Below are 26,411 nucleotides of genomic sequence, written 5' to 3'. Positions count from 1 at the left end.
GAACCCAGCCCAGCTGTCACAGCCAGCTACCAAATCCCAGGGGACTGAGTACCTTCAGACCCTCATTAAAACACCCTGCAGCACCCCCACCAAAGGCTGGGAGAACTACATGAGATGTGCTGCAAGCATAGCAATAGATTCATCACATTGATTTATCCATTAAACAATCCAAATGGGTAGTACTCACCCTCAGCAGGTTCCAGAAGAGGAAAAAAGCACCCACAGAAGGTTCTGCTGTGCCCCCATTTCCTTTTGTTCATTCTAGGTTAACAGCTTCTGTACTCCCACCATTCCATGGCAATGGAAGCTCTGTTTGGGCTTCCAACCTGAGAGGGAAGAAATCACAACCCCACTATGAGCCCCATCACTGGTCCTGGTGGGCAGAGCACCCACAGGCAGAGCTGGGATGTTCAGATGAGTTCTGGGAAGCCATGACCTGACTTGGGGCCCCAATTTAGGCTCCCCCAGTCACAGAGAGGGTGAGAGGAATCCCCCAAGGGGCAGCTGCATGACTGACAGCCCCATCCCACCCGGCATCCTCCCAGACCCCACATCCCAACCTCCTTGTGATGGAGGAGCACACCAGGCCCCATTTCTCCTCCATGGGCACTGTCTCCATGGGAACAGCATCCACTTCATTTGGCCAACCTCTGTGCTGCTGCTGCTGCGGAGGCGGCTTCCCTGCCTCTCTCTCTCTCACACAGGGCTTTCCCCGCAGCTGCTGCAAGGCAGAGCCCCGGTCACGCTCTGCTCCCATCCATCTCCTGTCTGCAGTCAGGGCTTGGAGCCTCGTGACCAAAATACATAAATCTGCACTGAGGAGCTGCCAGAGAAATTGTCTCTGGGAGCTCTGCATCTCACCCAGAGCCCATCTGCCTGCCAGCACTGCTCAGCCCCAACACTACCCAGTGTGGGGGTGTCACTGCTATCCCCCATCCTCCAGAAGGCTCCCAGCCCTGCCCAGCAGGACCATCTCACCTTGGTTCCTCCCTTTTGCCTGCTCCAGTTAGTTAAGGTGTTTGCCTGGCTCTGCAGCCCTTCCAATACCCCCATGTCACAGTGACCCAGCAACACATGTTCCTATGACTGATTCCTCCAATTCCCTACAGCATTTGCTAGTCCTTCCTTGTCCACAGACACCCAGTGTGCTTCTTCCCAGTCCAGCTGACACAGTCTGTAGCATTCCAACTCATCTCTCATGCAGTAAATGCTGCAGTATACTCAGTAGCACAGGGCATGATGAACTGAGACCATCTTAGTTCCCCCAGATACTGCTATCAGGATGGAAGGGAAAACCCTGAAGTACAACCAGCACCTGCCACACAACCTGAGCCCCAGGTCTGCTTGAATAGAGGGACCCCCAAGGACAGCCATGCAGCTATTGGTGTACTATGGCACCACTCAGACTCTCAGTCCAGCCACATCCTCAGGACCACAACTAGGGATCTCTCTCTACCCACAGTTGCTCATAACAAGAACTAGCAACCCCAAAAGGTGGGCTTTACCTGGGCAACCACCCCCAAGTCTCCTCACTGCCATTGCCTTGCCAGGTCTGTGAGGACAAGGCTCCAGCCCCTCCTCTGTGCTCCCCAGGTGATTCCCGTCTCCCTCATCAGCACCAGGGCCCTTCCCAGCTGCAGAGCATTATCCTGAGAGCCAGAAAGGAGTTCCAGTGTGATGAAGGTTGGGCCAGAAGCAGCCCTTTCCAGACATAGTTGGTTTAGGCACTAAGACAGAGGAAAACCCAGCAGGCAAACAACAGCATTACACCAAAATAGAGGTGGATGCTGTGTTCTCAGTGCCTGTACCTCCTGGGCTTTCAAGCTGCTTGACTTACCAGTTCACACTACTTGATCCAAATCTTCCCATGGGTGTGTCATGGGTCCATGCACCAGTATTAAGTCCCTGTGTTGGTCTCTGGGCCATCTGCATCTCCCACACATGCCCACCATGTGTTTGTCTGGGGTTATGCTCACACTCAAGCCTTCTCTGTAGAGAAGATTAAAAGCTGCAGGTTAAGCATCATTCCAAAGCATCTCTTAGCCACCACAGCCTCTTTTGGAGCACAAATCTTACACTGACCTGAATGAGTTGCAAGAGGGGCCTGCAGCAGCATGGAAAAGGTTAATAACCCATCAGGGACATCATCCTGCCTGGCAGCACAGCCAGGAGCTGCAGAGGAGGCTCAGGCCAGCAGCGTGCATCCCCAGCCTCTGCAGAGAGGAGCTGACAGTGATGTGTGTGCACAGGGACAGAGCTGACAGCATCCCTTGGCCACAGCAGGAGGCTGGTGTGGGTGGATGGGGCAGTGTGGAGCCAGCAGCAGGCCTGGGGAGGACCCTGGCTGTGACCTGCTGTGAGCCACCCACGCTGGCTCTGCATGCCACCAAGCTGGAGGGGAAGAGCTGAGTGTAGGCAAGCCCCAGCCATTCCCATCACAGCTGAAGAAAGCAGGTGTATAAAAAACAAAAGGGGGAGGAGGAGGGAAGGAATGACCCAGAAGAGCTGTCTGATTTACAGTACAGCCACAGAGAGCAGCTTCCCAGAAACAAGAAGGTGTTGAGATGCTGTTAACATCCTCCTGCCCAGCACAGCCCAGCAGTTTCAGGCATTCCCTCTAGGGCACACATAGCCGGGCTGCCTGTGCTGGGGGTACAGTTGGCCAGGTAGGCACAAGGGGGCACTATGGAGGTCTGCCATTTGCTGAGCTCACACTCCAACCCTTCGAGCTGTTGCTTCAACCCCACTGACACGAAAGAGCTGCCACCTCTTCTGGGAGATTTCAGTCCATGTCTTTTCTAATCAAGTTCCTGCTCACAGGTGGGCCTGAGCAGAACAGTCATTGCGAGTGATTGGGGGCAGCTGGAGGCTGAAAGGCAGCTGGTTTGCAATGGCTTCTCCTCCCTTAAAAGGGAGGAAAAAATAAAAATAAAAAAAATAAAAATCTACCTTTCTGCAAATGAAAGCAGCAAAGCCTGGTTAAGATCTTCCCTCTCTGTCACAGGTAGATTGCACCACACTCAGCTCTATGAATACCACCACCTGATGCAGACATTGCCAACCCACAGCCCACATGCAGCCCAGCACTCCTTACTCACAGCATCGCTTTTTGGCATTACTTACGTGTGCCAACAGCTACTTTGAAGGATGAAGTACAGGAAGCGTAAGAACTCATAGAAAATACCTGCTGGGCACTCTGAGAGCTGACTAAGAACTGTAACCCTTGAAATGGACTAATGCTTTAACTCCACAGAAACAAGGTCGAACTTCCCACTAGTTTTATGCCTTTGTTACTCTTTAATATACTTTAATTAACAAAAAAACCCATCAAAAATTAAAATAAGTTTTGTTACTTTAAATCTGCAGTATATATTTAATGAGGGCTGCTCCAAAAGTAACACCTCCTGTGTGATTGTGTTGGCCCATGATACCAGAGGAGGAGCCCCCATGACCTAACACAAAAGTAGGACCCAGGCACACGCTCAGTGTACTGAAATCCATAGGCAAAAAAAACCAACTTACTTTTAAAGGACAAAGCCCAGTGTGTATACTTGTAATGCCCTAACGAGATGATAACAGCAAGGTGGCAAAGTCTTTGACTACAGTAAACAAGAACAAGCCCAAATGTAGCAGCCACAGAAATGAAGGAAAAGATCTGCTTACCTTTGAAAGGTCTCAAGCAATTAAGGCTCTCCAACAAGAGATATTCTCACCTCTACTGCCAACCCTTAAATGAGGACTGGGAAGGGGTGCATTGTATGCACCTGTGCTCCCCGGGGTTGGCCCTGCCTTCCCATCAGGTGCTCAATCACTGCTTCAGGCCATGGCTTAGTATTTCCACTACAGTATTACACATGGGTGAAAATTCACCTCCTCTTTTTCATCAGCAGGGAAAAAGGCAGCAGGTAAGGGGGGATTTGTGTGAAGGTGTCTTACCAAGCACTAAGGGTTTGTGTGAAGTTACACCAACAAGCAGATCCCCAGCAAAAAAGAGGTGGTGCTCAGGTGAGGCTCAAGGCCAGGACCTTGGTGTGTCCCAGCTTCTCCACTTTGGTCCAACTTGGCAGGGCTTTGTTTGGCTTCAATCTCCATGGGAGGTACAGCCAAGGAACAGCCATCCCACCTTCTGCAGCAGTGCCCTATAGCCTGGCATGGAGTGTCCTGCCAAGGCTCAGCCTCTTTCTTCCCCTCTCCTGGGTGAACTTATCAAGGGCTTGGAGAGGTGGCTGCAACCCTGCAGAGCTGGGTGGGGGAATTACCTTCAAGGGGAAAGTTCCTGTCTCTTCAGGACCTGGGCTCATGCTGGTGCCAGCAGCTCCTGTCTCCAGCTCAGCAGTGGTGAAGCTGCAACACTGCCCTCACCTATGGGAAGCAGAAACTCCTGGTCAGCTTTTTGGCCAAGGAAAATTCCCTTCACTTCAGAGTGAAAAAAAGTACTCAACTGTTTGCTGCACAACCCCATCTCCAGGCTTCCTGGAGACACATTGCTCGGGATAGGGGTTCTCCTGCAATGGTTGAGGCTGGAGGGCAGTGTTGAGCAAAGAGGTGTGCTGAGGTCCTGCCAGGTTGGTGTCCACCTTTTTGTGCTCCACAAACCTCATCACCTCACTGGTATGAACAGCTACCAGTGACTGCCTGCTGTTCCCCAGGAAGAAGTTACCCAGCCTGCCTGGGACAGTTTGTGGGACAAGGCTGAAATTCCCAACCACAGCCCTGGACAAACAGCTATTGGGAAATCCCAGCACAGCCTTGAGTCCTGTCAGTAAGATAAGGAGGCATCAATGCAAATGCTAAACCAGTCAAGCCCTTCCAAGTGTGTTCCTCAGCAACTTGGGATTCTTAAATCTCTATGGACAGTGGAACCAGACTTTGTTCAGGGAGAAGCTGTCTGATCCATCCACATCACCCATCCTGGCCAGGAGCAGTGAGTGACATGGCTGCTACCTGTGTTTGCTTGAGGCAAACATCGGCCTCATTAGCCAAGGCCCGTCACTGACACCTCGAGCATCGTCAGATTCTTGTGAGGACCATGATGCCATTGTGTTACTGTGTCCTGCTCTGCTCTCAGAATAAAGGCAAAACAAAGTATTCTACTGGCTCCACTCCTTCCAGTGCAGCTCCAGGACAACTGACCTTCTGGGGCAGAGCTGTCTGGTTTCAAGGGAAGGCATAATGGCAGTTCCTGATGAAAATGTTTGGTTTGCTCTTTCTTCGCCAGTGCTGCTCAGTTACAGGCAGACAAGGTCAGAGGATTGATAGAGGGAGATCAACACAGACTCCAATTTGGCTGTACTAGATGAAGGAGGGCAGAGGAGAAAGGAGCAGCCTGCTTTGACTGTGCCTTTGCTGCACCACATTGGTGTGTCTGAGCATCCTTCTGTGCAAAACACTGACTTCATTTACAGCCTTTGGGCTGAACACAACCATTGGATGAGAAGGTACCAAGGAAACAAGATTCTAGAGAAGGTAAAATGAATGTGAGCCTATTGGGAGGGTGCAGGGAGCGTGATGTCCAGCTGCATTCCAATGCAATGGGCTGTAGGGCCAACTCCAGCAGCTGGGCTGCTTTGCTGCATGTTTTCTTGTCACTGCATAAAGGGCATGAGGCCGTGCAGCCCTGGTGTGTTACTGACCCACACAGCCCATTTTGTGGACATTTTCTAGACTGGGTTTGGACAAAGGCTCAAAAAGGATCTCAATGAAAGCTGAGGGTTGAGGTTAGCTTTACCTTCCAAAAATACCTCAGGTCCTGACCCTGGCATCATCACTCAGCATAGCTTGAGGTCTGGAAACAGTACTTTCTTTATCCAGTTTTTTTGTCTGCTTCCCATGATAGTCCCTATTCCAATCTGTTTAACTTCTGCATCCTGCAGTAAAGCTCCTCAAGCTCTTCTCTAGGGATCACAAAACCAGCCAGAGATTCCAGATCTATCGGTAATATGAAAGAATTTTGTACATGTTTAGCAAAACAACTGCCAGGTTTCTCCTTCACGCTGTTAAAAAGCTTTGCAATGTTACAGCTTTACATACACTTTGTGCAGGAGCATCAGGGGTGGAGGGCTGGCAGCAGGTAAACACCACTGAAGTTGTGACAACATCATGAAAACACGGCCAGGAAGTGAGACAACCCCTTGGTCTCCCTCCAATAGGATGGAGAGGGCTGAAATCCCATAGAAGGTTTTTTTTCTTCTTTAAACCTTGTCTTACATTGCCTCATTTTCTACACTTAAAGCAGACAGCAAGTCAGAGAGATGGGTTTTTTACTTTTTTATTTACTAAGGTTTTTATTGTGTTTTATATTGCAAACCCCACCCCTTGAACTCTGTCCTCCCCCCTCCTCTTCCCCCCCCTCCCAAAATAAAACAAAAAATAACAATAATAATTAATATAGTTCCACCTACTGAGACAAGCCTAGTGTTGACTGGGGTCCAGTCGGAGTAACTCAATATTGGCTACTGCACCACTAAGAACTGGAAAATCAAACAATACCCCCATGAAAATTCAAGCAAAGGAACCCAACTGAACAAAGGCTGTTCACCGGACTGGTGGATGGGATGCACGGCTACCAGAGACAGCCCTCAGGGTGTTTCTGTGCCCCTCCATTTGTCTGAGTGTCCACAGGGGTTGTTGAGATTCAAGTGCCTATGCAGCAGTCACAGGACAGCCATCCATGAGGGCTTGGCATTGCTGGGCTGAAGACCTTTCCCACTCACTTGTACTAGATTCCCCAAACCCAAACAGCTTAGCTCCCAGCCTCTCGAGATGTTCGATCTAGGGGGCCCTCTAGTCTATGGGGAGGAAGGTTGTTAAAGCAAACAGAATACCTAAAAGGATACCACGAGTCTTCCTCTAGGAACTCATACCTCCGAAATTATGAGAGGGTCTGTGAGTCTGCTCCAATTCCAACAGTTTGATTCTCTTTCAAGATGAACCTGTACATATTTTGGGAAAGCAGGATCTACGTGTTATAATCATCACCTGCCAATCAGTCCTACAGGAGGGTCAAAATGGACATGTATTTTAAAACTAGGATATATATATATATATATATAAATGTGTGTGTGTGTGCGTGCGTGCGTGCTTACACATGTGCGTAAATAGACTACATATGTGTATGACTGTACACTACAGATATATAAAAGCATGTGTGTATATATAGATATATATATAAAAATCTATACACACACACACAAACACACACACACACCCCTCCCGCCACACACACTCACACATACGTAGTCGTATGTAGCTAGTAGAAAAAAACATTTCTAGAGTTCCCCTGACCCTTTAAGGAAGACCAAAGCTGATTACATCTGAATTCTGAGCCACCAAAGCACGTTGAAGCAGGAGTGCCCAGTAATGCCTGCAGCAACATTCAAGATACAGGCACGTGTCAAAGAGTTCTGCAAACAAGTTGGTATAAAAATCAACTGTCAGCCAGTGCTTTTGGGGAGAGGAGGTAAGATGAGGGGTTGTATGGGCCTGTATTGTTACTGTGATATGTTTTTTTGGCACTGCTGCAGGAAGGTCTGCTTTCCCTCTGTGGGCTGGAGGGACTCCGAGATAGCTGGGAACAGAGGGGAGCTGGACAAGTGTTTCTAACAAGCGTTAGAAAAGTTGAGCACCTAACTGTTTACAGTGAGGCAGCTGGAGACACCTCTCAGCCTTGGGAAAAACAAAAGAGCAGGAAAGAATTGGAAGGAAAATAAAAAGAGAGAAAAGGAGACATTTGCTCTAGAGGTAAAGGCTGTAGCTTCTCACTGCTGCGCGCACCCAAAGGCGCCTTCCTGTCTTCAACCTGTTCTGACAGCCTTGAATCAGAGGAGCCCCAAAATTCCAGCTCAAGGTGCCTGCCAGCCCCCAGATGTGTCCAGTGATGCTGCAACTGCAGGGTGAGACCAGCGCCAACCAGGTGCAGGCTGTTATTGCTGGTGAAATCAAGCAAAGATTTCAATTCCCCCATCAGAGGAGAAGCACGGACCACGGCTGGCCGGATTTCTGGTTTAATCTGTTTTAATGGTTACAAACATATTTGCAAATCTGGAGGATTCTTGGCTGGGCTCTGGTATTGCCCTCAGTGCCTCCAAGCTCAGACTCCCCTGGGCTAAGGAAGAAGGAGGGCTGGGGTGACTGCAGCCCACCTTGTAATCTTACCCTACCCGGTTCTCTTCAAAGCAGTCAGCCCATGGACACTGAGACATTAAAACGGAGAGATGGAAGGTTAAGGTGCTGTCTTTTTCTTCATCCCTCCCCTTGTTTTGCACGCCCCAACCTGGAAGGCAGCACACACACTTCCAGCCACAGAGAGGCTGAGGCTGGGGCTGTTCTGCTGAGCCAGCTGCCTGGTGTGCTGGCAGACAGGACTTCTCCCACAACCCACGTTAGAGCATCAGTGGAACGAGACAAGCATCCTAAGTCAAGTCCATCCATCTCCTGGTTACCTTTATCTTCTTCAGATGGAGTCCAAACCTCAGCCCACCTGAAATTCCTAGAGGGGACTGAGTTACCAAATTCACCCCTCTTCCTGCTTCCCCTGCAACCTGTTGACTGCAGGAGGAACCTGAGGAGGTGACACGTCCCGATGCACACACCGAGTCCCCCCACAGCTGGTGGCCAACCAGAACTGTTCCACAAACAGCAGCTACGGGCCAGCCTGATGTTCCCTCCTACGGCCCACGTCAACCTTGGATCACTGTCTCAACAGGAAAACCTTTTTTGGTGGCTTCTATGGCTGATCATTCACATGTCCCAGCTCAGGCACATGCCCTGTCTGTGCGTTACCTCGTTGGATTAAATCTGCTCGTATCCTTTTGTTCTGTGTATTAAAATATTCTATAAAATCAAGTGACCAAAAATCTATAGCTCTAAGAATACCTGGTTATCTTCTTTTTTTTTTTTCTTTTTTTCTTTTTTTTTTTTTGTCATTTTTTTTTTTCTGTGTGTTTTTGTTTTGTTTGTTTTGTTTCTAATTGCAGTTAAACCTAAACAAAAGAAATGGAGGGGGGAGGGGGGGGAAGGGAAGAAAAAGAGGGGAAAATAAAAAAGGAAAAAACTCATTCATGAAAGTCTAATCAGGAACCAAACCGCACGGCTGACGTCACCAGCTCTCAGAAGGAGTCCTCACAAATTGGAGGGCAGTTTGGATCTGACAGGCTCCAGATCCCCTGTGAGCACTGTGGACTCTTTCCGCCCACCAGCAGTCAGAGAAGCGGGGCCTGCAGCACCGGCCCCAAACACCAGTGGGTGCGGTAAAGAACCTGAGGACATCTGACGTGGTAAAGTCACACGCCCAGGAATTGAGCTACAAGGCTTCCCCAGAAGTCCAGTCCCTCCTCCAGGAAAAGGAGAGAAGCTGGAAACGGATTCTCTAGAGGAATGAGAACTTTGGCTCAGCGTCTGAGCCAGCTCTTGGGGCAAGGATGGCTGGGAAGCAGAAATCAACTTGATGTCCTGGTTCAAGCGTCCCGGTGGCACAGGCGGCGTGCTCTTGGACTGCAGGATCTGCGGGGGTGGGCTGGCGGTCTGAGGCAGCAGCAGAGAACTGTGAGAGCCCGAGGCCCCGAGCGGGCCACACTGAAAAGTTCTTGTTGCCACTGGGCTCTGAGTAGGAGGACTAAGGCCAGAAGGGGTGTAAGAGGGAGAGGCGACGCCGGGCTGCTGTAGAGGAGACACGGAGGCAAAAGGGGATCGTTCTTGGTGGAGCTGGGCTATCGTTCCAGTTAAAGATCCTAATGCACTTGGCTGTGTTTGGCAAAGGCCCGAGGACGGCCCACCAGAGGCCTGTGCCAGCTGGCTTAGGCTGGAGGATGGAGAGTTGGAAGAAGGAGGGGGCTGGAAGTGATTAATTCCCCCCAAAGTTCCACTGCCCGAGAGCTGCTGTAACTGTCCCCCCTGCAGCGGTCTTGTGGTGGGCTGGAACTGGTTGAGGAGGCTGGTGGGAGAATTCGATGAGAGCTGGGTGAGTGATGTTGATGGAGAGCTCGCTGCGGCTTGCTGGAAGTGCCCAAATCCACCACTGGAAAGGGAGGGCTGCCGCTGCAGCTGCTGCTGCTGCTGCTGCAGAGGCTGAGCTGTCCCTATGGGCGACCCAGTAGGTGCTTGCTGGAGCTGGCTCAGCCCTGCTGAGGACACACCGCTCAGTCCCTGCTGCCCAGAGCCCGCGGGAGGGGATCCCACCTGGAACTGCCCCAAGCCGGCAGCGGCCGAATACCCTGCGAGCTGCTGGATGTGGTAGGAAGAGGATGAAGGGGTTTCTGCTCCTGGGGTGTGCAGCTGGGACGGGGTACTGGAGGGAGAGCCAACAGCAGAAGGCCCAGTCGACGGGATCAGGGACTGAAGCCTTTTCAGCTGTCTCGGAGTCTGGCTGGACTGCTGTCCCAATGAACCCAAGACGGACACCGGGGGACGGAAGATGGCTGTCGGGAGGCGCGGGTGGTGGGTCAGGGCTATAGCAACAGAAGTGGTGGCGGCTGCGGCTTGCAGGGGGGCCTGGATGAGTGGGGTCCAAATGACGGGGGTGGGGGTGGATGCGGCGGCAGCGGCGGCAGCAGCAGCCTGGACGTTGTGGGCACAGTGTGCCATCTCCCTGTCGTGCTGCACGATCTGCTGGATGATCTCATTCTCTTGGTAGTTGAAAACCCCCGAATTGAGGTCATGCTGGACTTTATGCAGCAGAATGGAATTTTTCTTACCTGTAGAGAAAGTGAAGAGAGAAAGAGTCATTCGCATATGTCAAAGCAGGAGAGGCTTCCTGCCAGACCTTCCTCAAATTGTTGGCACTGTCTCCGCTGTCATTATGGGATCTGGGTACAGTCTCTGTGCTCCAGCAACAAGATGATAAACATTATGTCCTCTGCTTTTGTGGTACGATCAACAGATCCCAGAGAACGCAGTCTTGCTTAGACAGTGGAGTCAGTTTTGAGAAGTGGGGCAGACTGGTAGCAAAGCTTATGAACCCAGAAGTTTCTCACTTGGCATCTAAACTTCCAGGTACAGAATAAGAGCAGAAAAACAAAGACCATAATTCTTGCGTTTGCAAAGGCAAACCTCAAAAATGCATGTTCTTTGGAGTCTTCTAACTCTTTAGCTACTCCCTAGAGATGTTTTTTTCTCCTATGTCTCATGCATCTTGTTTGCTCTGAAGTCAAACAATTTTTTTCTCGCTGAAATGAAATCTCTTTATGAAGAAGGAACAGAAGAACTTTACATGCTGACTCTAGTGAGAGCACTCAGAAACGCAGTCACCATCTTATTTGGCCGTGCCCTTCTAGCCCCATCTTTCTAGAAACTGCAGGCTAGCAAACTTCATGTTCCAGCTGGACTTTCTAGCCTGCAGCAAAATATTAGCTCAGCACTTTGCCTTTTCAATGGGCTGGAAAATGTGGCGTAATGAGTTTGTCTGGCCTGAGTGTGCACCTGGCACTGCAGGGATGAACTCCCCTGGACTGCAGCAAGGGATGAGATGCTGCAAGTGATGCCCTTTCACCAGAGCACAAATGCCTTCTCAAAGGACAGGATTTCTGACGTGGACATGCACTCCGTTTAACAACTTTTGTATTTGTGTTCACTAACAGCCTGTGCACAGGTAACTGTGCCAGCACTGATTTACAAGGTGTTGGTATACGCTGGTTTGAATGATTTATTTACAAAACCGGTGTGGATTAGATCCTCTCTTCTTGCCTTTTCAAGGGTCCTCTACCCTGACAGCACATGCCAGTTTGGATTGATGATATCACCTTCCTAGGGGCTTCCTTTTCGCTTTTGATTACTGAAGTTGTTTGGAAATATCCTCACTAAAGAGCCCAGCCCAGCAAGTCGTGTGCACACAAGCATATACGCCCCCTGGTCTGCCTGCTTGCATGCAAGCAGTTCATTTCTGCAGCTAAAGCTTGGGGGTACGTGGAGAAGGGTGACCCCTAGATGAGGTACCAGCCAATCTGGATCAAATCAAAAGCTGAATTAACGCTCCTCTTATCCTCAGGCCCTGCAGCCATCTGCAAACCTCTGCTTGGATTCAAATGCCATTTCTGCTGCTTCTGATCTCCTCTAGTTCCTGTACAGGATCAGGACAAGCAGACAGCATCTTGCCAGATACCGGGATCTGGAAGGGCCTCTTTTCCTGTAATTTAACCCCCAATTAGGAGCTATGTGTTGATGACACCCTAACTGTTAGACTTTTTTCACTGTCTGATGCAAATTTTCTATCTGTCGCAGGTAAAAAACATGCAGCTGAAAGATATGCCTCTTATTGTAGTCAAAATAAAACACCTGGCAGCAAAGGACTCAAACAACATTCAGAAGAGTGCAACTGGTATCCTGGTGTCCTAGAAAGCAACTTTGACATGAGGGAAGCTTGAATGTCACTACCTGAGTTCCAAATCTACCAGAAGGAAAAGGTGAAATAGATCATTATAAAGTATAAGAGAGATACTTGTCACTACCGTGTTTAATGCTAGGAAGGCATACAGTACAGTGTTTTAGTTCTAGTGTCTAGCTACAAAGCTTGAAGAGATGCAGAAGATATTCACAAACAAGGCTTGTAAAGCAACTGTGGGTAAGTTCTACACACTCAGCTTTTCTCAGAGAAGAGGCGACTTTATACTGATTTATAGGGAGCTTCACAGATAACAGAAGCTGATAAGAACCGTTCCCTTCAGCTACAGAAACACCCAACAGACACTGTAATCTTAGACAAGCCCAGAAGAAAAAATAGATAAGGAACAATAAAATAGGAATTGTAGTTGAGAATTGGAAGAACATATTACAGGTTTTTCCTTCGCTGTACTTTTTAAAATGAAGAGTCTATCCCTTTATATAAGCTACACAAAAGTGCTCTGCAATTGTTCAGAGTGGCTGAAGCCTGAAGGCTGCAGGTTCCTGGTCAGCCCTTCCAGTGGGCTGAACTGCAGCATAAAACCAAATCAAAATGTTGACAGGATTTTCATTCTGGGTCTCAACCCGTGTGTTTGGGACCTGCCTGCTGTGGGTAGTGCTATGGGATGCTCGACATTTTGGTGTTTTACCCCCTGCTGACCACTCCCTCCAAAAAGCCAGTAAGGCATATGGACAAGCATGTATCCCAGAGAAAGACAGCAGCCTAGCAAAGGCACAGTCCTCAAGGTGAACAGTAATGAGAGCTCTCAGTGTCATTATAGGGGCTGGAGAGACTGCACTGGAAGTGTTTGTCTAGGACACGTGTGCAAATGGGGTTCACTGTGTAGCAGGCTGGAACCGCCAGGGCCTGATTCCAATTGTCATTCAGGCAACCTGTCACACCAGAGGGGTATGAACATCACCTTTAAGATTCAGAGCAGTTTTGCAGTGAATGAAGTAGAAGGTCACACTGTACACACATGGTGTTTTCCAGGCAGCAGCTTCTAGAATCACATACCTGCTCCCAAACAAATTAGATTACAAAGAGCTGCTTGAACAGAAACAGAAATACTACCTGCTCCAAACTGGGGAAAGAAGAGCAACCTATCTAAATAAACTGACAATGCCAGAGAAAGTCTGGCTGGCACTTGAGATAAAGAACAATTCAGACTGCAGGTTTGTAATCATTTGCTTTCTGGATGTGAAGGTACAAATCCCAGCATGGGCAATCTGCAGCTAGCTTGCACAACTGCAAGGTCAGGATGTGGACGGAAGACGGCATGCTGAGTTCAAACCAGACAGGCAAAAACTGCCCTAACTCTCTTGATAACAGACCGAAGAGAAACCGGGCTGTGGAGGAGTATGAGGAGGAACAGCAGCGTAGCCTCCTGAAAAGCTCAATACCAGCAACTGCTCTGCGCTTCCATCCTCGCACCTCGTCTCGCTCTTTTAATTCCATGTCACCTGTCTCTGGCTTCTGATTTGCTTGTCTGTGCTTCAATAGCCTGCAATTTCCAGCGCTGCCCTCAATTCCAACGAAAACTCATAGCGATGTTAATCAGAGCTGCACGGATGAATTGAGGGGACCGATGTTTTCATAACCTGAGCTCTGGGCAGCACAGAACGGCTCCAGGAGCAGACGCTGGTTTCCTTGGCAGAGCACTAAATGGAGAACATGTTCCCATTTCCCAAACACACACACTATTTACTGGAAAATGGGTTGATCAAAGCTCAGTTTGTGTCAAACTGATAAGACAACTCCAGCATGGAATGTTTATTTTTGTTCATTTTTAAACAGGATGGCTCAGTTTTCCATTGAAATCGCATTTTACCTTTTTCCTGAGTGCAACTTGAGTTGATTAACTGTTTCATTACATTAATTCTTTTCCATTTTGCCAAGAGACTCAAATTTCTGCTGCAGAAAATTACTGAAAATGCTCCTTCAATTACTGAAGGGAAAAAGGAAGTTTTCAAAATCATTTTCCAAAAGCTGGTTAGCAGGCTGAAAAATTAATTGCTTCCACCATTCTAATTAATTGCATCACTCACATGTAGTTTCCACACCCCGATACAAACCTGATCAATTGCTGCTGGAGAAAAGCCCTCCTTCCAGCCAGCACCAGATTACAACAGGCACACAGCAGCGCCCTGCTGGGATAAAACATTTTCCTGGCAGGCCTGACTCAAGTCCTGCACAAAATATACACCAGCAGCAGAACGTGGCAGTAGAAGGGAATGTGCTCCGAATGACGGCTCTGAGGTTATTTCTGCTCCCCACCTTATTTACCAAGTTGCTTCAATTCCAAATTTGTTTTGGATTTATTGTCACCGTGCCCACCTCAAAAGGAGAGCAGGAAAGTCAGCAATCAGAGAATTGAAGGGCTGATTAGTTTGGCTCTGTGTCATCCTAATTAAAATGGTGTCCTGCAACTCACTGCTACACTCAGTGAACCACAAGACAACCCCGTGTTCCGGCTAAACCAGTGAGAGGCATCACTGGGAGGGAGGGAGGAAGGGACTCCTGCTTCCCTCATCACTGAAGCACAGAGCCTGCACATTACAGGAGTTTCTCCTTCCGTACAGTTTATCCCACAGGAATTATGTGCCGAGTAGAGTCTAAGGTAACAAAACAGCCAACCCACCCGTGCCTTTCTCCTCAGCTTCCAAGATGAATCTAATTAGATTCTGAAGAAAGCTGCAATTTTAATTCATAGCATGTTGTTGACATATTCCATGAACTGGAAATGCAGTAACATTTTTGTTTTGGGTATGTCAGAATGTAAGGAATGTTTCCTTTGGAATCCATACCTCGGCCAGCCTGGGACCTGAAGTTTTCATGTTTCCCTTACGGTGCCTTTTCTGAAGAGACTCCTTTTCCAGGTTGGATCACATCTTTGTGGCTCATTCTGGTTGCAAAGCCCCGCTCAGATCTGGACCCAGGTCTTCTGAGGTGAAGGGCTGCTGCACGAACGCTGTCACACATCTGGCTCTAGAAGTCTCATCTGCTTTTACGAGAGAAAAGCACTGCTTTTCACCTCTCCCTGCCATATGCTGCTTTGTGCTTCTTGTGGAGCAGGCAGTCACATTTCTCTAAGCAGATTCTGCCTCAGAGCATTTAATCTGTTTAATATGCCCATGGACATTTTAGAAGCTCAGATCCTCTTCACCCAAAATCGCAACCTGTGCTAACATCAGCTTCTGGAAGGAGGTTCCTTCACCTCAGCAGACCTAGGGATACATGCAGGGACAGTTTTGTCCAGTGAAGTGCCCCAGGCAAGGCTTGGAAGCAGAGGCCAAGTTACCTCTTGAAGACTTAAGGCACCTGTCTTGTCTTCCAGCAGCCTCTTCCATGGCTGAGCCAACTTGCAGTTTCCAGTCCTCTCCCCCCATTTCTTCACTCCTGACTATCCTTTACTCTGGCCCTTTACCTTTCTACTGAGGTGAGAGAAGCTGCCTTACTTGTGTCATGGGGCAAAACTCTGCTCCCCTTCTGTAGGGCATGTGCCCGTGATGGGGACAACTTCAGGAGCACAGTTAAAGCACTGAAGGATCTCCACAACTCTCTTTTTTGTTCACTTTTTACAGCTCTCAGCACAGGATGTTTTTTGCCATGGTCAGACAAAAATAAACTCACTGCAACAGTGGACAAAATGCAGGAGAAAAAAGATCTTTGGAGCCTAAGACGTGTTTGTAACGAAGCTTCTGGTGCTCTGAAGTGGAGGAAGGTATGTGAAATTGTGGAAACGAAGCTAATAGATGTTACTCCCTTAATAAAGGATTGCAAAGTCAGATTTTCCTCGGCTGTAGATAGCATACAAAAGAATGGGGAGAAAGGCTCATGCGATTTCATTAAAAGAGCCAGCACTCAACAATAATTCTTCTATCAAATAATCAAAATTAGCTTTCTGTTGTTGAAATTCTGCACAGACACAGGGGAAATTAGCTGCAGCTTTCTGCTCATTTCTCTTTTCAGTTCTGTCTGAGTCTGCTGGCTGCAGTTTTAAGAATTCAGGTCACTGAATTGCTTTTTGAATTTGCATGCATTTGAAATAATCTCACTTTATTAGGCTGCCTTATGCCCCGGCCTGCTGTCAAAGTGGCCACCCCCTGCCACTCTGGTTACTTCTTTTCCTCTTGTGACTCACACAGCTGGGTTTGGAGCAGTCTGCAAGGGTCACTGCCAGCAGCACAGCCCATGGCACAGCACAGGGATGGAGGTGGTCTCTTGCCACAGCTGCTTCCATGCCCTGGGGAGCCCAGTGCTGGCGCTGCACTGGCTTCAAGGTCTCACTGCACCACTGTCTTAGGGTCTGCATAAACAGGGAAATCAGATGGAAGAGAGGTTTCAAAATAATTCTCGGCTCCCCGTGTATGTGCTCTCCTGTTTGAGCCCAGTTTTCTCTTAAATGTAGGTCACCCCACATTGAACCGCACAAACTGCCACGTGGAGGGTTCTGCTCAGAACTGAGCAAGGCAAAGCCAGCTGGATCTCAGCAGCTTGACTCTGTGTAAGAGCATCCACAAAGGAGTTCAGGGCACTTAATAAATCTGCTCTAGAAAGTAATTCACATTAACCCTCCTGAGAGCCTGGCAGTGTCAACATTTACCAACTGGATGGGCAGCTCCTGATGAACTGAAATTGCCGTATGTGTGCTCTTACACCGTGATAAGGCAGCACCCACCTGCACAATGAAGTTTATGCCTGTCTTACAAAAGCTCTACCACTTGAAATACAGTTAATGTACAACAATACTCCCTTCTCCCTTTGTTCCCCACAAGCCTACCTGGAGTTAAGCCTGTACGTAGGGGTTTACTTCAGGAAAGTGCCATGTGGAAAGGGATATACATTTTATCAGCATGGGGCTCTTTGTATGGGGTGGTTAGCTGAGTCTGTTGTCTTACTGCCATCTTAACGAACCCCTACCTAGGTCAAATGGTACACAGTCAATACTGTTGTCTGATTAACCTTGTGACTGTTAAGCAAAACTTGATATAAACTAAGTTTATGATGCTCCTCCCTCACTTCTCACATTTATGTGCCTCTGCAGAGCTCTGCAGGGAAAAAAAAAAAAAAAGGTCAAACATTGTGAATAGCCATGAAAGGGTGTAAGAATTGTGCAGTTCTGAAGCACAGTCGTTGTTACTTACTGCTGCAGACTGAAGCCAGAGCTGCCTTCTCCTCAAGTGGCAGGAGTGCTCGTATCTGGGAGCCAAAGCTTCTGCACTCAATTCTCAGTGCCCTGCTGGAGCTGACAGCTGTGACAGGGACAGAATCTGGAAGACTCCAGACTGATGACATTCTGGAACTGTTTTCTGTCAGCAGTGTGGTTTGGTGGCAGATAGCCACCAGACTGCCCTCAAGGCAGGAAAAGTCCCCTAAGCTTAGAGGTGTGGTTGGTAAGCAGGTCCTACTTCATGTAATTAAACAGAAAGTTGAGAGTATTTGAAAAGGTGTTAGAATGGGAAAACACTGTCTGAGCTGGTGTTTTATTTTGATGCTGATAGCAAATAGCTGTGAGCATGGCTCTCTAAATCCAAAAGCAAGCTGCTAACTTGAGGACCCATGGATATGGGGCTCAAATATATTGCATTTCCTATCACTCCCCCACTCTTGCTTCTGCTCCAGGTCTCCTAGCTCACCAACTCTCTGTGGTATCAGTGACCCGGCCCAGCAGACTCACACTCTGCAAGGTAGACGGGTTGGGATCAACTGATGTAATCAAGGTTACTGACAAAGTCAAAGGCAGTTCTCCTGGGATCTCATCACTGTCCCCCTTCTGTCCAGACATCTCAGGCTTTATTTTCCTTCAAGACTTGCATGAGAAACAGTGCTTCCACATTCAGACAGGGTTGCCAGTTCACCTTAATTAAGCCTAAGTCATATGTGCTCACTCATGGTGAGCCGCCAATCGATAGCTTTCCTTAGGCTGATGTACACAGTCTGGGCCTTCAATTCCAGCGAAAAAGTAATGCAGAAATTGAATTCCTGCCTAAGTTTGAACTCCTACCTTGAAGATATCAGAGCTAGACTGCATTGCCAGGTGTGGCTCACCGAGGCTGTTTCAGACAGCCATCTCAAAGAAGACAAATCATATGCTAGAAATGCCTTTTTCTCTCTGCTGACTGTAAAAGTCAGATTTGGGTCTGTGCATTGTACTGCTAGAAACAGCGGGAGAGGATTTCAGGTCAGAGCAACACATACAGCAGTATTTGAACCCCAGTTCCTTATAGTCATGTTTATGGGCATTTCAGGTGACCAGAGAGGGCACAACAAAGGAAAACCTGTGTTTTCACTCGTCAAGCATCAATACCACAGTAGCTCAGCACTTGGATAATAAGCCTTCATCACCTGTGCCTTTATCAGCAACTGCAAATAAGAGACATATATATATAGCCCAGTGAGCAAATCTGCTTGCTCATCTCACACGTGCAGATCTTTGGGGGTTAATCACCTGCATAAACAAAAGCAGGACCTCAATGTGGATGCAGCACACACTTTGTGCTGAGCACAGACTGCTTTATTTATACACATTTCAGTCCATTCCATGTGATTTTGCATGGCACCTGCCACAAGGGAATAGGCAGCTAAGACGTGCTCAGACTGGGCTACACCTTTGCTAACATTATTTTCTCTATAGAAGAGATGAAGAACTGAGGCACATCGCAAAGGCGTGACAAGGACAAACAGGGAATCTGTGGCAGAGCTTGGCGCAGGTCCCAGATCTCTCATTCATAGCTCACCCAGCCTAACACAGGCCAGTCCCACCTCTGTGGCGGCGGATCCCGCAGTATCAGCCATGACCCAGACAAGCAGGAATGCGAACCCAACAGGACTTCAGTTTCTACTGCAGAAGGGTGATCGTGAGCTGACAAAAGGTGCCAGGTGAAAAAGTCTGCGAACAGCTATTTTGTGGCTCGTATGACAAAGATTTTAAAACTTCTGCCACTATAATATTTTAAACAGGCACTCTTGTGCTGTAATAACATTATGTAATAATATTTAGACTGGTATTGTGTTGCCTTAGATTTGTTTTTTAGCATCTGCAATGCCTGGAGGAAATGCAAGGCATTTTTAATCCATTAACTGAGATCCATGGACCAAAATCCATGCAAGTGGCATTCAAAACATATGCATTTCAAACCACTTGAAGTGAGACATTCCCAAAGCAATTGAAAAAGAAATGACTTCCTCTGGCTTCAGAATGCTCTTTCAGCTCCCAGCAGCGACCTCAAGGCAGACATCTCTATTTGAAGATCAGTAGATAATTGTCTCCCAATATTTTTTGAACGGATGAGGGAATCCTGATCTGACAATATTCACAACCCATATTGTATTTGCTTTCAGTGAACATTGGAGTGGTTGTGTTTTACGAGTGCAAATACTTGTGAAAATCTAATTTTAAGCTTCAGTGATCACCCCAAGCCAGATTCACTGCCAGGCAGGAACAGAATCACACAGCTTACGTAATGGACACGTCGCAAACAGGGCCTGCTCACAACCGCCTGTCATGCAAAGAATCCTCACTGGAGAAAGGAACAAATCAGATAAACACACAAACACTATGAAGAATTTTACAGAATGGTCAAGAACAAGAGGAAATTTAGCCCAGTGCTAAAAATCATCATTAATCGATGAACAGCCTGATTTCCTTGAGTCTCCGTCTTCAGGCTATGAGCCTATGGAGAGCTACACATGTGATTTTCTGAGCCTAAAGTCTGAAGTTACTCAAAGAGAGAGTTAAGCAGGGGCACAAATCACTGCAGAATCAGGCCCTAGTCAATTCCTAGAGACTAATCCTTTCCAGTTTAAAGACTTTAAAGAGCTCTGCAAGTGCAAAACACCTGGGAAACCTCTTCCCCAGCCACACGTGGCCCAGGCAGGATGCCAATATCAATTCCCATTAACAACAGAGGTTAGGAGGATACATCAACATGCTCTTCGACAGAGCAATCACTGGAGCTGACAGCTCTCAGGGGGGCTGTGCCCTTCCTGCTGCTGCAGTGCCCGTGTACCAGCAGGAAGCATTGGGGGCACGCAGATCAGCTTGCATCTGCCCCTTTTCTTCCCCTCTGCCTGGCCATGGGCTTTCAGACTGCATTTGCTCTGCAAAGTGGATGCCTCACTGCACCTCCAGTCAAGCAGCACCGTTCCTGTTGCTTCAAGGGATGGGGTCTCACATTTTCATCCTGTCTCTCTGCTACTTAGACAAACTTAGATCACACTTCCAAATCCGCAGTACAGCTGCTAATCCTGTAAACATCTCTCCTGTGGCTGGATGAGCTGTTTCTTCTCTCTGCTCTTTTTGTTCCTCACTGCAAAGGGAGAATACTGGATGGACCTATCCTGGCAGTGACAGAGCCCTCTGAATCGTTTCATGTCCTCAGGCTGGGACTTCTCAAGGACATGCTGTCATCTGGGCAGAAGGAAGTCAGTGAATGCACTGCTGACTTAGAAGGAGGCTCCCACTGGCTCCCATCTTGAGGACAAGTCCTGAGCTGAACATAACAAGAACCAAAACTACTGTTCTGCTTCAGTTCATGCTTGGTTTTTCTGTGCTTCTGTCCCTCTCCCTACAAAAGCCCCCTTAATTTCAGAGTTTCAGCTTAGTGCAATATTCCTGACTTCAATAAAGTCACATGCTGTTACACAGCTACTGCGCTGCTGCTGCTGGATGGCACACGTTTCAGTGGAAGGTGAAAAAATGCTTCATTTATAAAAGGCAGGGATTTCCATGGGATCTGCCAATTTCAGTAGGAAACCAGCTCTTCAGGGAAATTCCAGACAAAGAATGTTGAGCACAGCAGGGTGGGAAAGTGCTACAAGTATACTATTTTGCAATAGTAGAGGATGTAAAGCTAGACAACAGGCAGCTCTCAACAGGGACAGCACTAGGTTTTTCCTCTGAAGGTGCATGCCTTTCATACAGTGAAGAGACTAATACTTTCTCATGTCAGCAGAACTGCAAAAGGAGGGGAGGACAGTGTCAGAGCTCTGCACCAAAGGGCATGTTATTTCAGCAGCTCTGTGTCACCTTCTGACCTTATGTTGGCATTTTGCAGCTGCATGCAAAAGGGAATTTCTCCTGGCAGAGAAGCAAGTGAGGTTCTTTATGCTGGTCTAGAAAACAGAGTTGTGAGAGGCAGCTCTCCCCCTTGACCATCACTTCAAGGAAGCTGTCCCACAGCAGCACAGATGTGGAGGTTTCCATCTGGCTTTTGCTAACCTTTCCTGCTTTCCTCCATGCTGAAAATGCGAAAGGGCTACATACCAAAAAGGCTGCCTGCAAGGAAATGCTCCAGATGGGAGGTCTGATTCCTGGTCAAGCAACATCACAAAAGCAGTTCCAACATAGTTCTGATGAAGTTGTGGAAAGGGAGTGCTGCCTTGTGCTTAGAGAGTTAGGAGTTGAGCCAGGAAGGTTTATTCTTTGTATTATCCCTGACTTGGTGCGATCTGGAGCAGGTGGGCTTTACCTCCCCATGTCTCAGTTTCTCCACTGTATGATACCCTGAACTAATGATGACTTTTATTATGACTTTTGGCAACTCACTTTGATCCACATTGTGAAAGGCTCACACTAGCAAGGTTACATCTACACAGCAGCTCAAGGACTGCAAGAGAAGACATACCCAGCTAGCTTCAAACTTGTTCACTTGGGAACTGGTACCATCCTAGCTGTCGAGCTCACCATAGGTTAAGCACCCATGGATTTACATAATTTCACAGTGGCAAAGACAGGCACACAACACCCTGCTCACCTGTATACACAGTCACAAAGAGCACTGGGCCAGGAAGCTGAGCAGCACTGACCATCTAAACCTGAAGAACTGGAGATGAAATCAAGCTGCCTCACCCTTGGTTCTATCTGACCTTACATTTGCTAGGAGTTAGTTCAGTCTCATTTAAATAACCCATGTGATAAGACTGTTGTCACGTACACTAGGGCCTCATTAGTGGCCCAACTCTACATATTTAGCTCATAACCTTTTCCTCAAGGGTCACACTTCCCGGTTTGAAGCAGGTAATGAGATGCACAGAATACAATGTTCCCCACATAAAAAGCCCCAGAGGCACTGCACCCCTTGCTGGGCTGCCAGCTTCCTCCCTACCCCCCTCACCCCATTATTCTCCTTGCTTTCTGCGTTGTACTCAGACTTGCGCTGACCTTTTTGATTCTGAAAAGCAATGGAAATGCATGCAGCTTTAAGCAAGGTATAATAAGAAACTTAAGAAATTAGACTAGGACTCTGAAATGCTCAGTCCACAGCACTGCAGATATTCTGTGCGTGACCTTGTTTAAGTCACTTACTGTTTCCATGTTAAATTTTTCTGGTCATGACCAACAACTGGTGCCCCGGTCTCAGGCCAGACAAGGACGTTCACAGCACAAGTTATACCTTCCCCAGGGCAGGACAGCATCCTGAAACAGGCCACTGCAAGCTACTACAATCCAATAATACTCTTTGGTTAACTGTGAGGGGTTAAGTATCTTAGCAACTGTTCCATGTCTTTCTTTGGCTGCCTGTTTCTACTGAAGGTATTTATAGTTGGACTCTAATGGACAGATGGATGGGTGCTTTGTGTTTGTGTTCTGCTAATGGTTTTGCACAAGAGATCAGAAAGCACACCAGGCTTTCCCTACCCTGACAGCACTTCCTGCTTCTCCAGCTGCTTGTAAACTATGGCCAGAAAAACAACTGTCCCATGAGGGTGAGTTATGGTCTGCATTTCATTATGCACCGATATACCAGAGAAGATCCTTCCTCATCAATGTAGATGCCAGTTCTTAAGGTTAAAAAATTAATACCGTTAACTCATGCAGTCATACCCCAGCCAGCATCTGTGTAAAACCAGGTCACACTCTAACAAAGTCCTCATGCTGAGAGATGATTTCTGCAACAGAACATTTCAATGAAATACTGAGATATGCTTGCGGTACTTGTTGGAGGTCACAGCATAGCCTACTTTCTCTTGAACCTGGGAGGCTGTGGGTATTTCCATATCCTGAGCTAAAATTCAAACTGTAGTGAATACACCAGGATGGTCCCTGTGGGGTCAGACTGATCTTGGAGCAGGCAGAAACGCGTATGTGAGAGAGAAAGAGAAGAATGAGGTTTTCAACTGAATGGGTCTCCTTGTAGTCAGGCAAGGAGAGACAGAGCAGGATCTCCTGTTTACAACTCCAGCAAAGGGACAAAGGATCACGTCTGGGGAAAGGATGCCAGGGAAGCAAGCAGAAGAAAAGAGACCTTCAAGCCTTCTACTTACCAATTCTGTCCAGCCTGTCAAGAGCAACCGTTTCAAAGGCTCGCCGCATCATGGGATACTCTTCCAGGACCTCATTGAAGTTGTCCACCGAGAGGGAGTAGAGCCGGCAGTAGGTATCAGCTCGCACGCTGGCTGTGCGCCGGCCACGAGTCAGCAGGCAAATTTCTGCAATGAAAGACCCAGCCTGAGAACGTGCTCATAACATAAACATAAACTATAACTCCATGTGAACCACACATAGGTGTTAAACCACACCGCTGGGTGTTAAACCTGGCACTGCTGCTCAGCAGCCCTGCCTGCCGCCCAGTCCCCTGGCAAGCTGGACTCTACCAGCTTTCCCATTGCTGAAAGCAGGAACACCAGGAATGTTCTCCACGTGCAGTAACATTTAAGCAATAAAATACCATGGGGCTCAGTTGTGGCAGCTGCTACATACAACCACACCTCAGGGATTCTGCTGATCTAATTAGCCAGTCAAGTTTTGTTATGGTGGATTATCAAAGATATCACTCGTGCATTCAGAATGGAGAAGCTGTCTTTCTCTAGCTCCTCATGGGCACTGGGAGCGGGAGGTCATGTCGTGCCCTCATTGAAGCTAATTCTCTCCCTAGATTTGCAGTAGAGGCTCTGTGCTGACCTGTGGCCTTACTGCCTGTTAATAACTGTGATCCTCATACTCAAAACATTTGTCTTTTCAAAGATGCTTGGAAGTTACTTGCAGATGTATCAGAAGCTTACAGACAGTCGGGATAAACCAAGTTAGTGGCACTCACTCAATACTAACTCTAGGTGTATTTACACTGAAGTCAGTTACTCCTAGGAGTGTGTTCAGCTGGTTGGAGAACAGAAAGTCCTTGACTCCAGCATAAAAACCCCATTTGGGCATGCTCCTTGAGCACTCAGAACAGAGCTCTCAAGGCCTGCTTTTCCACTGACTGAACACAGAGTCTGGGCACCTAAGACAGGCACTTAAGACTTGTCTAAAGACAGAAGGTCTTGTCACTGACAGCATACGCTGGGTGTTAATCTATCAGCACCATACTGAGGATTCATTCTGGGTCCACCCCAAGGCACTGGCATGGCAGCATTATGAAGTAGTGAGTGAGGTTTTTAGGCTGCTTTCCTAAGGAAATGGTGCTTATAAGACTGTGCTGTCTTTGAACATGTGAGGAAGTGAATGTGTAGCATCCTTACTCCCGCCTTCTAACTCCAAATCCCAGCAAGCAAACCCAACTTGCTAGTGATGTACAAAATCTCTGTACCAAAAAGCCAGCAGGTGAATGCAAACAGGTTTTCTTTGCAGGAACTATGAGTATGAAAAGAGGATTTAATGGAAAATAGTCCTTATAGAAGGGCAGGTTTCATTCTACCCCCTCCCCGTAGGCAATTATGCACTTTCAGCACTGGTACTGAAACTCGCATCTCCCTGAGAACTGTCTGTCCTGGGGTGTCAGTGAGGTCTTTGCAGGGCTCTGATAGCTGGGTAGTCTCTGTGTTACTCTGTTAGCAGTATCCTAAATCTTCTCTTATGGTGTTTTCTGACCTTGTACTAGTTTCACTGCTGCTGACACACTGTACCTGCCTGCTGACCTTCACGACATTTTGCTGAGCTGCAGACTGGGTAGATGATGGACTATGTTTTTCCCTCCATGTTTATACAGCACTTCATATGATAGATGCCAGACAGTAGGAACAGGCAACACTATAAATGTGCTTGGAGAACAGAGAATGCTCCATTTTTTCTCTTTACATTCTCAGCTTCACACATCCATCAGTTTGCTTGGGGCAGGCAGAAATGAAACTACAAGAGCTTAGTTTTCCTTCTGCACTTTGTTATTATTTATAGGCCAGATTCCTGCAGTGCCAGTGAGTCCCAGCCACAACCCACTGTACAATTTACTATATGAGAAGCTGCGAGACAGCTGAGATGAACAGAAGGTGGACGAAGAAGTGATTGAGGTATCAGTACCACATGCTGCTCCACCCATGTATCCAGGACAAGTTAAGGACCATATGAACACTAGCAGTGGGCCCCACTGTGAAAGGGTGACTCATAAACACGCACCTCCAAAGTAGGAGCCATCTGCCAGCTTGGTCTCCTTGTTGCCTTTGGTGAGGACACTCACCACCCCGTGCTGGATGAAGTACATCTTCTTGCCAATGGTGCCCTCCCGAATGATGTAATCCCCAGGCTGGAATACCTCGAACCGCAGCTTGGTCAGCATGGATGTCACAAAGTTGGGATCTGCGTTGGCAAAGAGTGGCATGGAGGCAACCAGCTTCCGGCAGTTGAAGTTTATGATTTCCTGATGGCACAGCGAATACAGAGAGAGAAGGGGGTAGGGGAGAGAGGTGGGAAGAAAAGATGGGACAAGGAAGCAGAAAAGGCACACACGTATGCTCAGTCAACACCTAATAACACGTAACATTCTCCCACTTATATTAAAAAATTGACACTGTACATTAAATAGTCCAAAAAGATGCTGTTCCCTTAGTCTGGCTCCCCCTGTGTTGGCTAGAATGGGCCTCTGGATGCTTGCAGCACATAGCAATGCTAACTGGAGCTGATAGTTTGACACCACACTTCACTGCTTTCATTCATTTGCTTTCCCTTTGAGCAGGGACAAAAGAGTGATTCCCCCCATCCTCCCAAATACATAAAATATATCTCTTCCTGCAGAAAGCTTTAAAGTACGTGAGAGGTGCATAGCAGTGGTAAAACTGTGCATGAAAAAGCCCAGAGCTCCACTCTGGGAAAATGTTATAACTC

The 26,411-nt window shown here is 47.8% G+C and overlaps 1 protein-coding gene across 2 annotated transcripts in view; it reads right to left on the bottom strand.

The window, feature by feature from the left end:
- Positions 1-6,252: 6,252 nt before the first annotated feature.
- Positions 6,253-26,411, bottom strand: part of HCN4 (hyperpolarization activated cyclic nucleotide gated potassium channel 4) — a 94,228-nt gene continuing 74,069 nt past the window's right edge. For both annotated transcript variants that reach the window (XM_085515040.1, XM_085515041.1), the window contains 3 exons: positions 25,707-25,947; positions 23,642-23,806; positions 6,253-10,691 (listed from right to left, as the gene is read on the bottom strand). In XM_085515040.1, coding sequence (XP_085371166.1) covers positions 9,121-10,691; positions 23,642-23,806; positions 25,707-25,947 — 1,977 coding nt within the window. In that variant the 3' untranslated portion in view covers positions 6,253-9,120. The remainder of the gene's footprint in view (positions 10,692-23,641; positions 23,807-25,706; positions 25,948-26,411) is intronic.

This window comes from Coturnix japonica, chromosome 14 (assembly GCF_054131305.1).
Source record: "Coturnix japonica strain WE chromosome 14, WE-NBRP24, whole genome shotgun sequence".
Lineage (NCBI taxonomy): Eukaryota > Metazoa > Chordata > Aves > Galliformes > Phasianidae > Coturnix > Coturnix japonica.
Note: the sequence above shows the minus strand (reverse complement) of the source record. Positions and strands in the feature narration are given on the sequence as shown.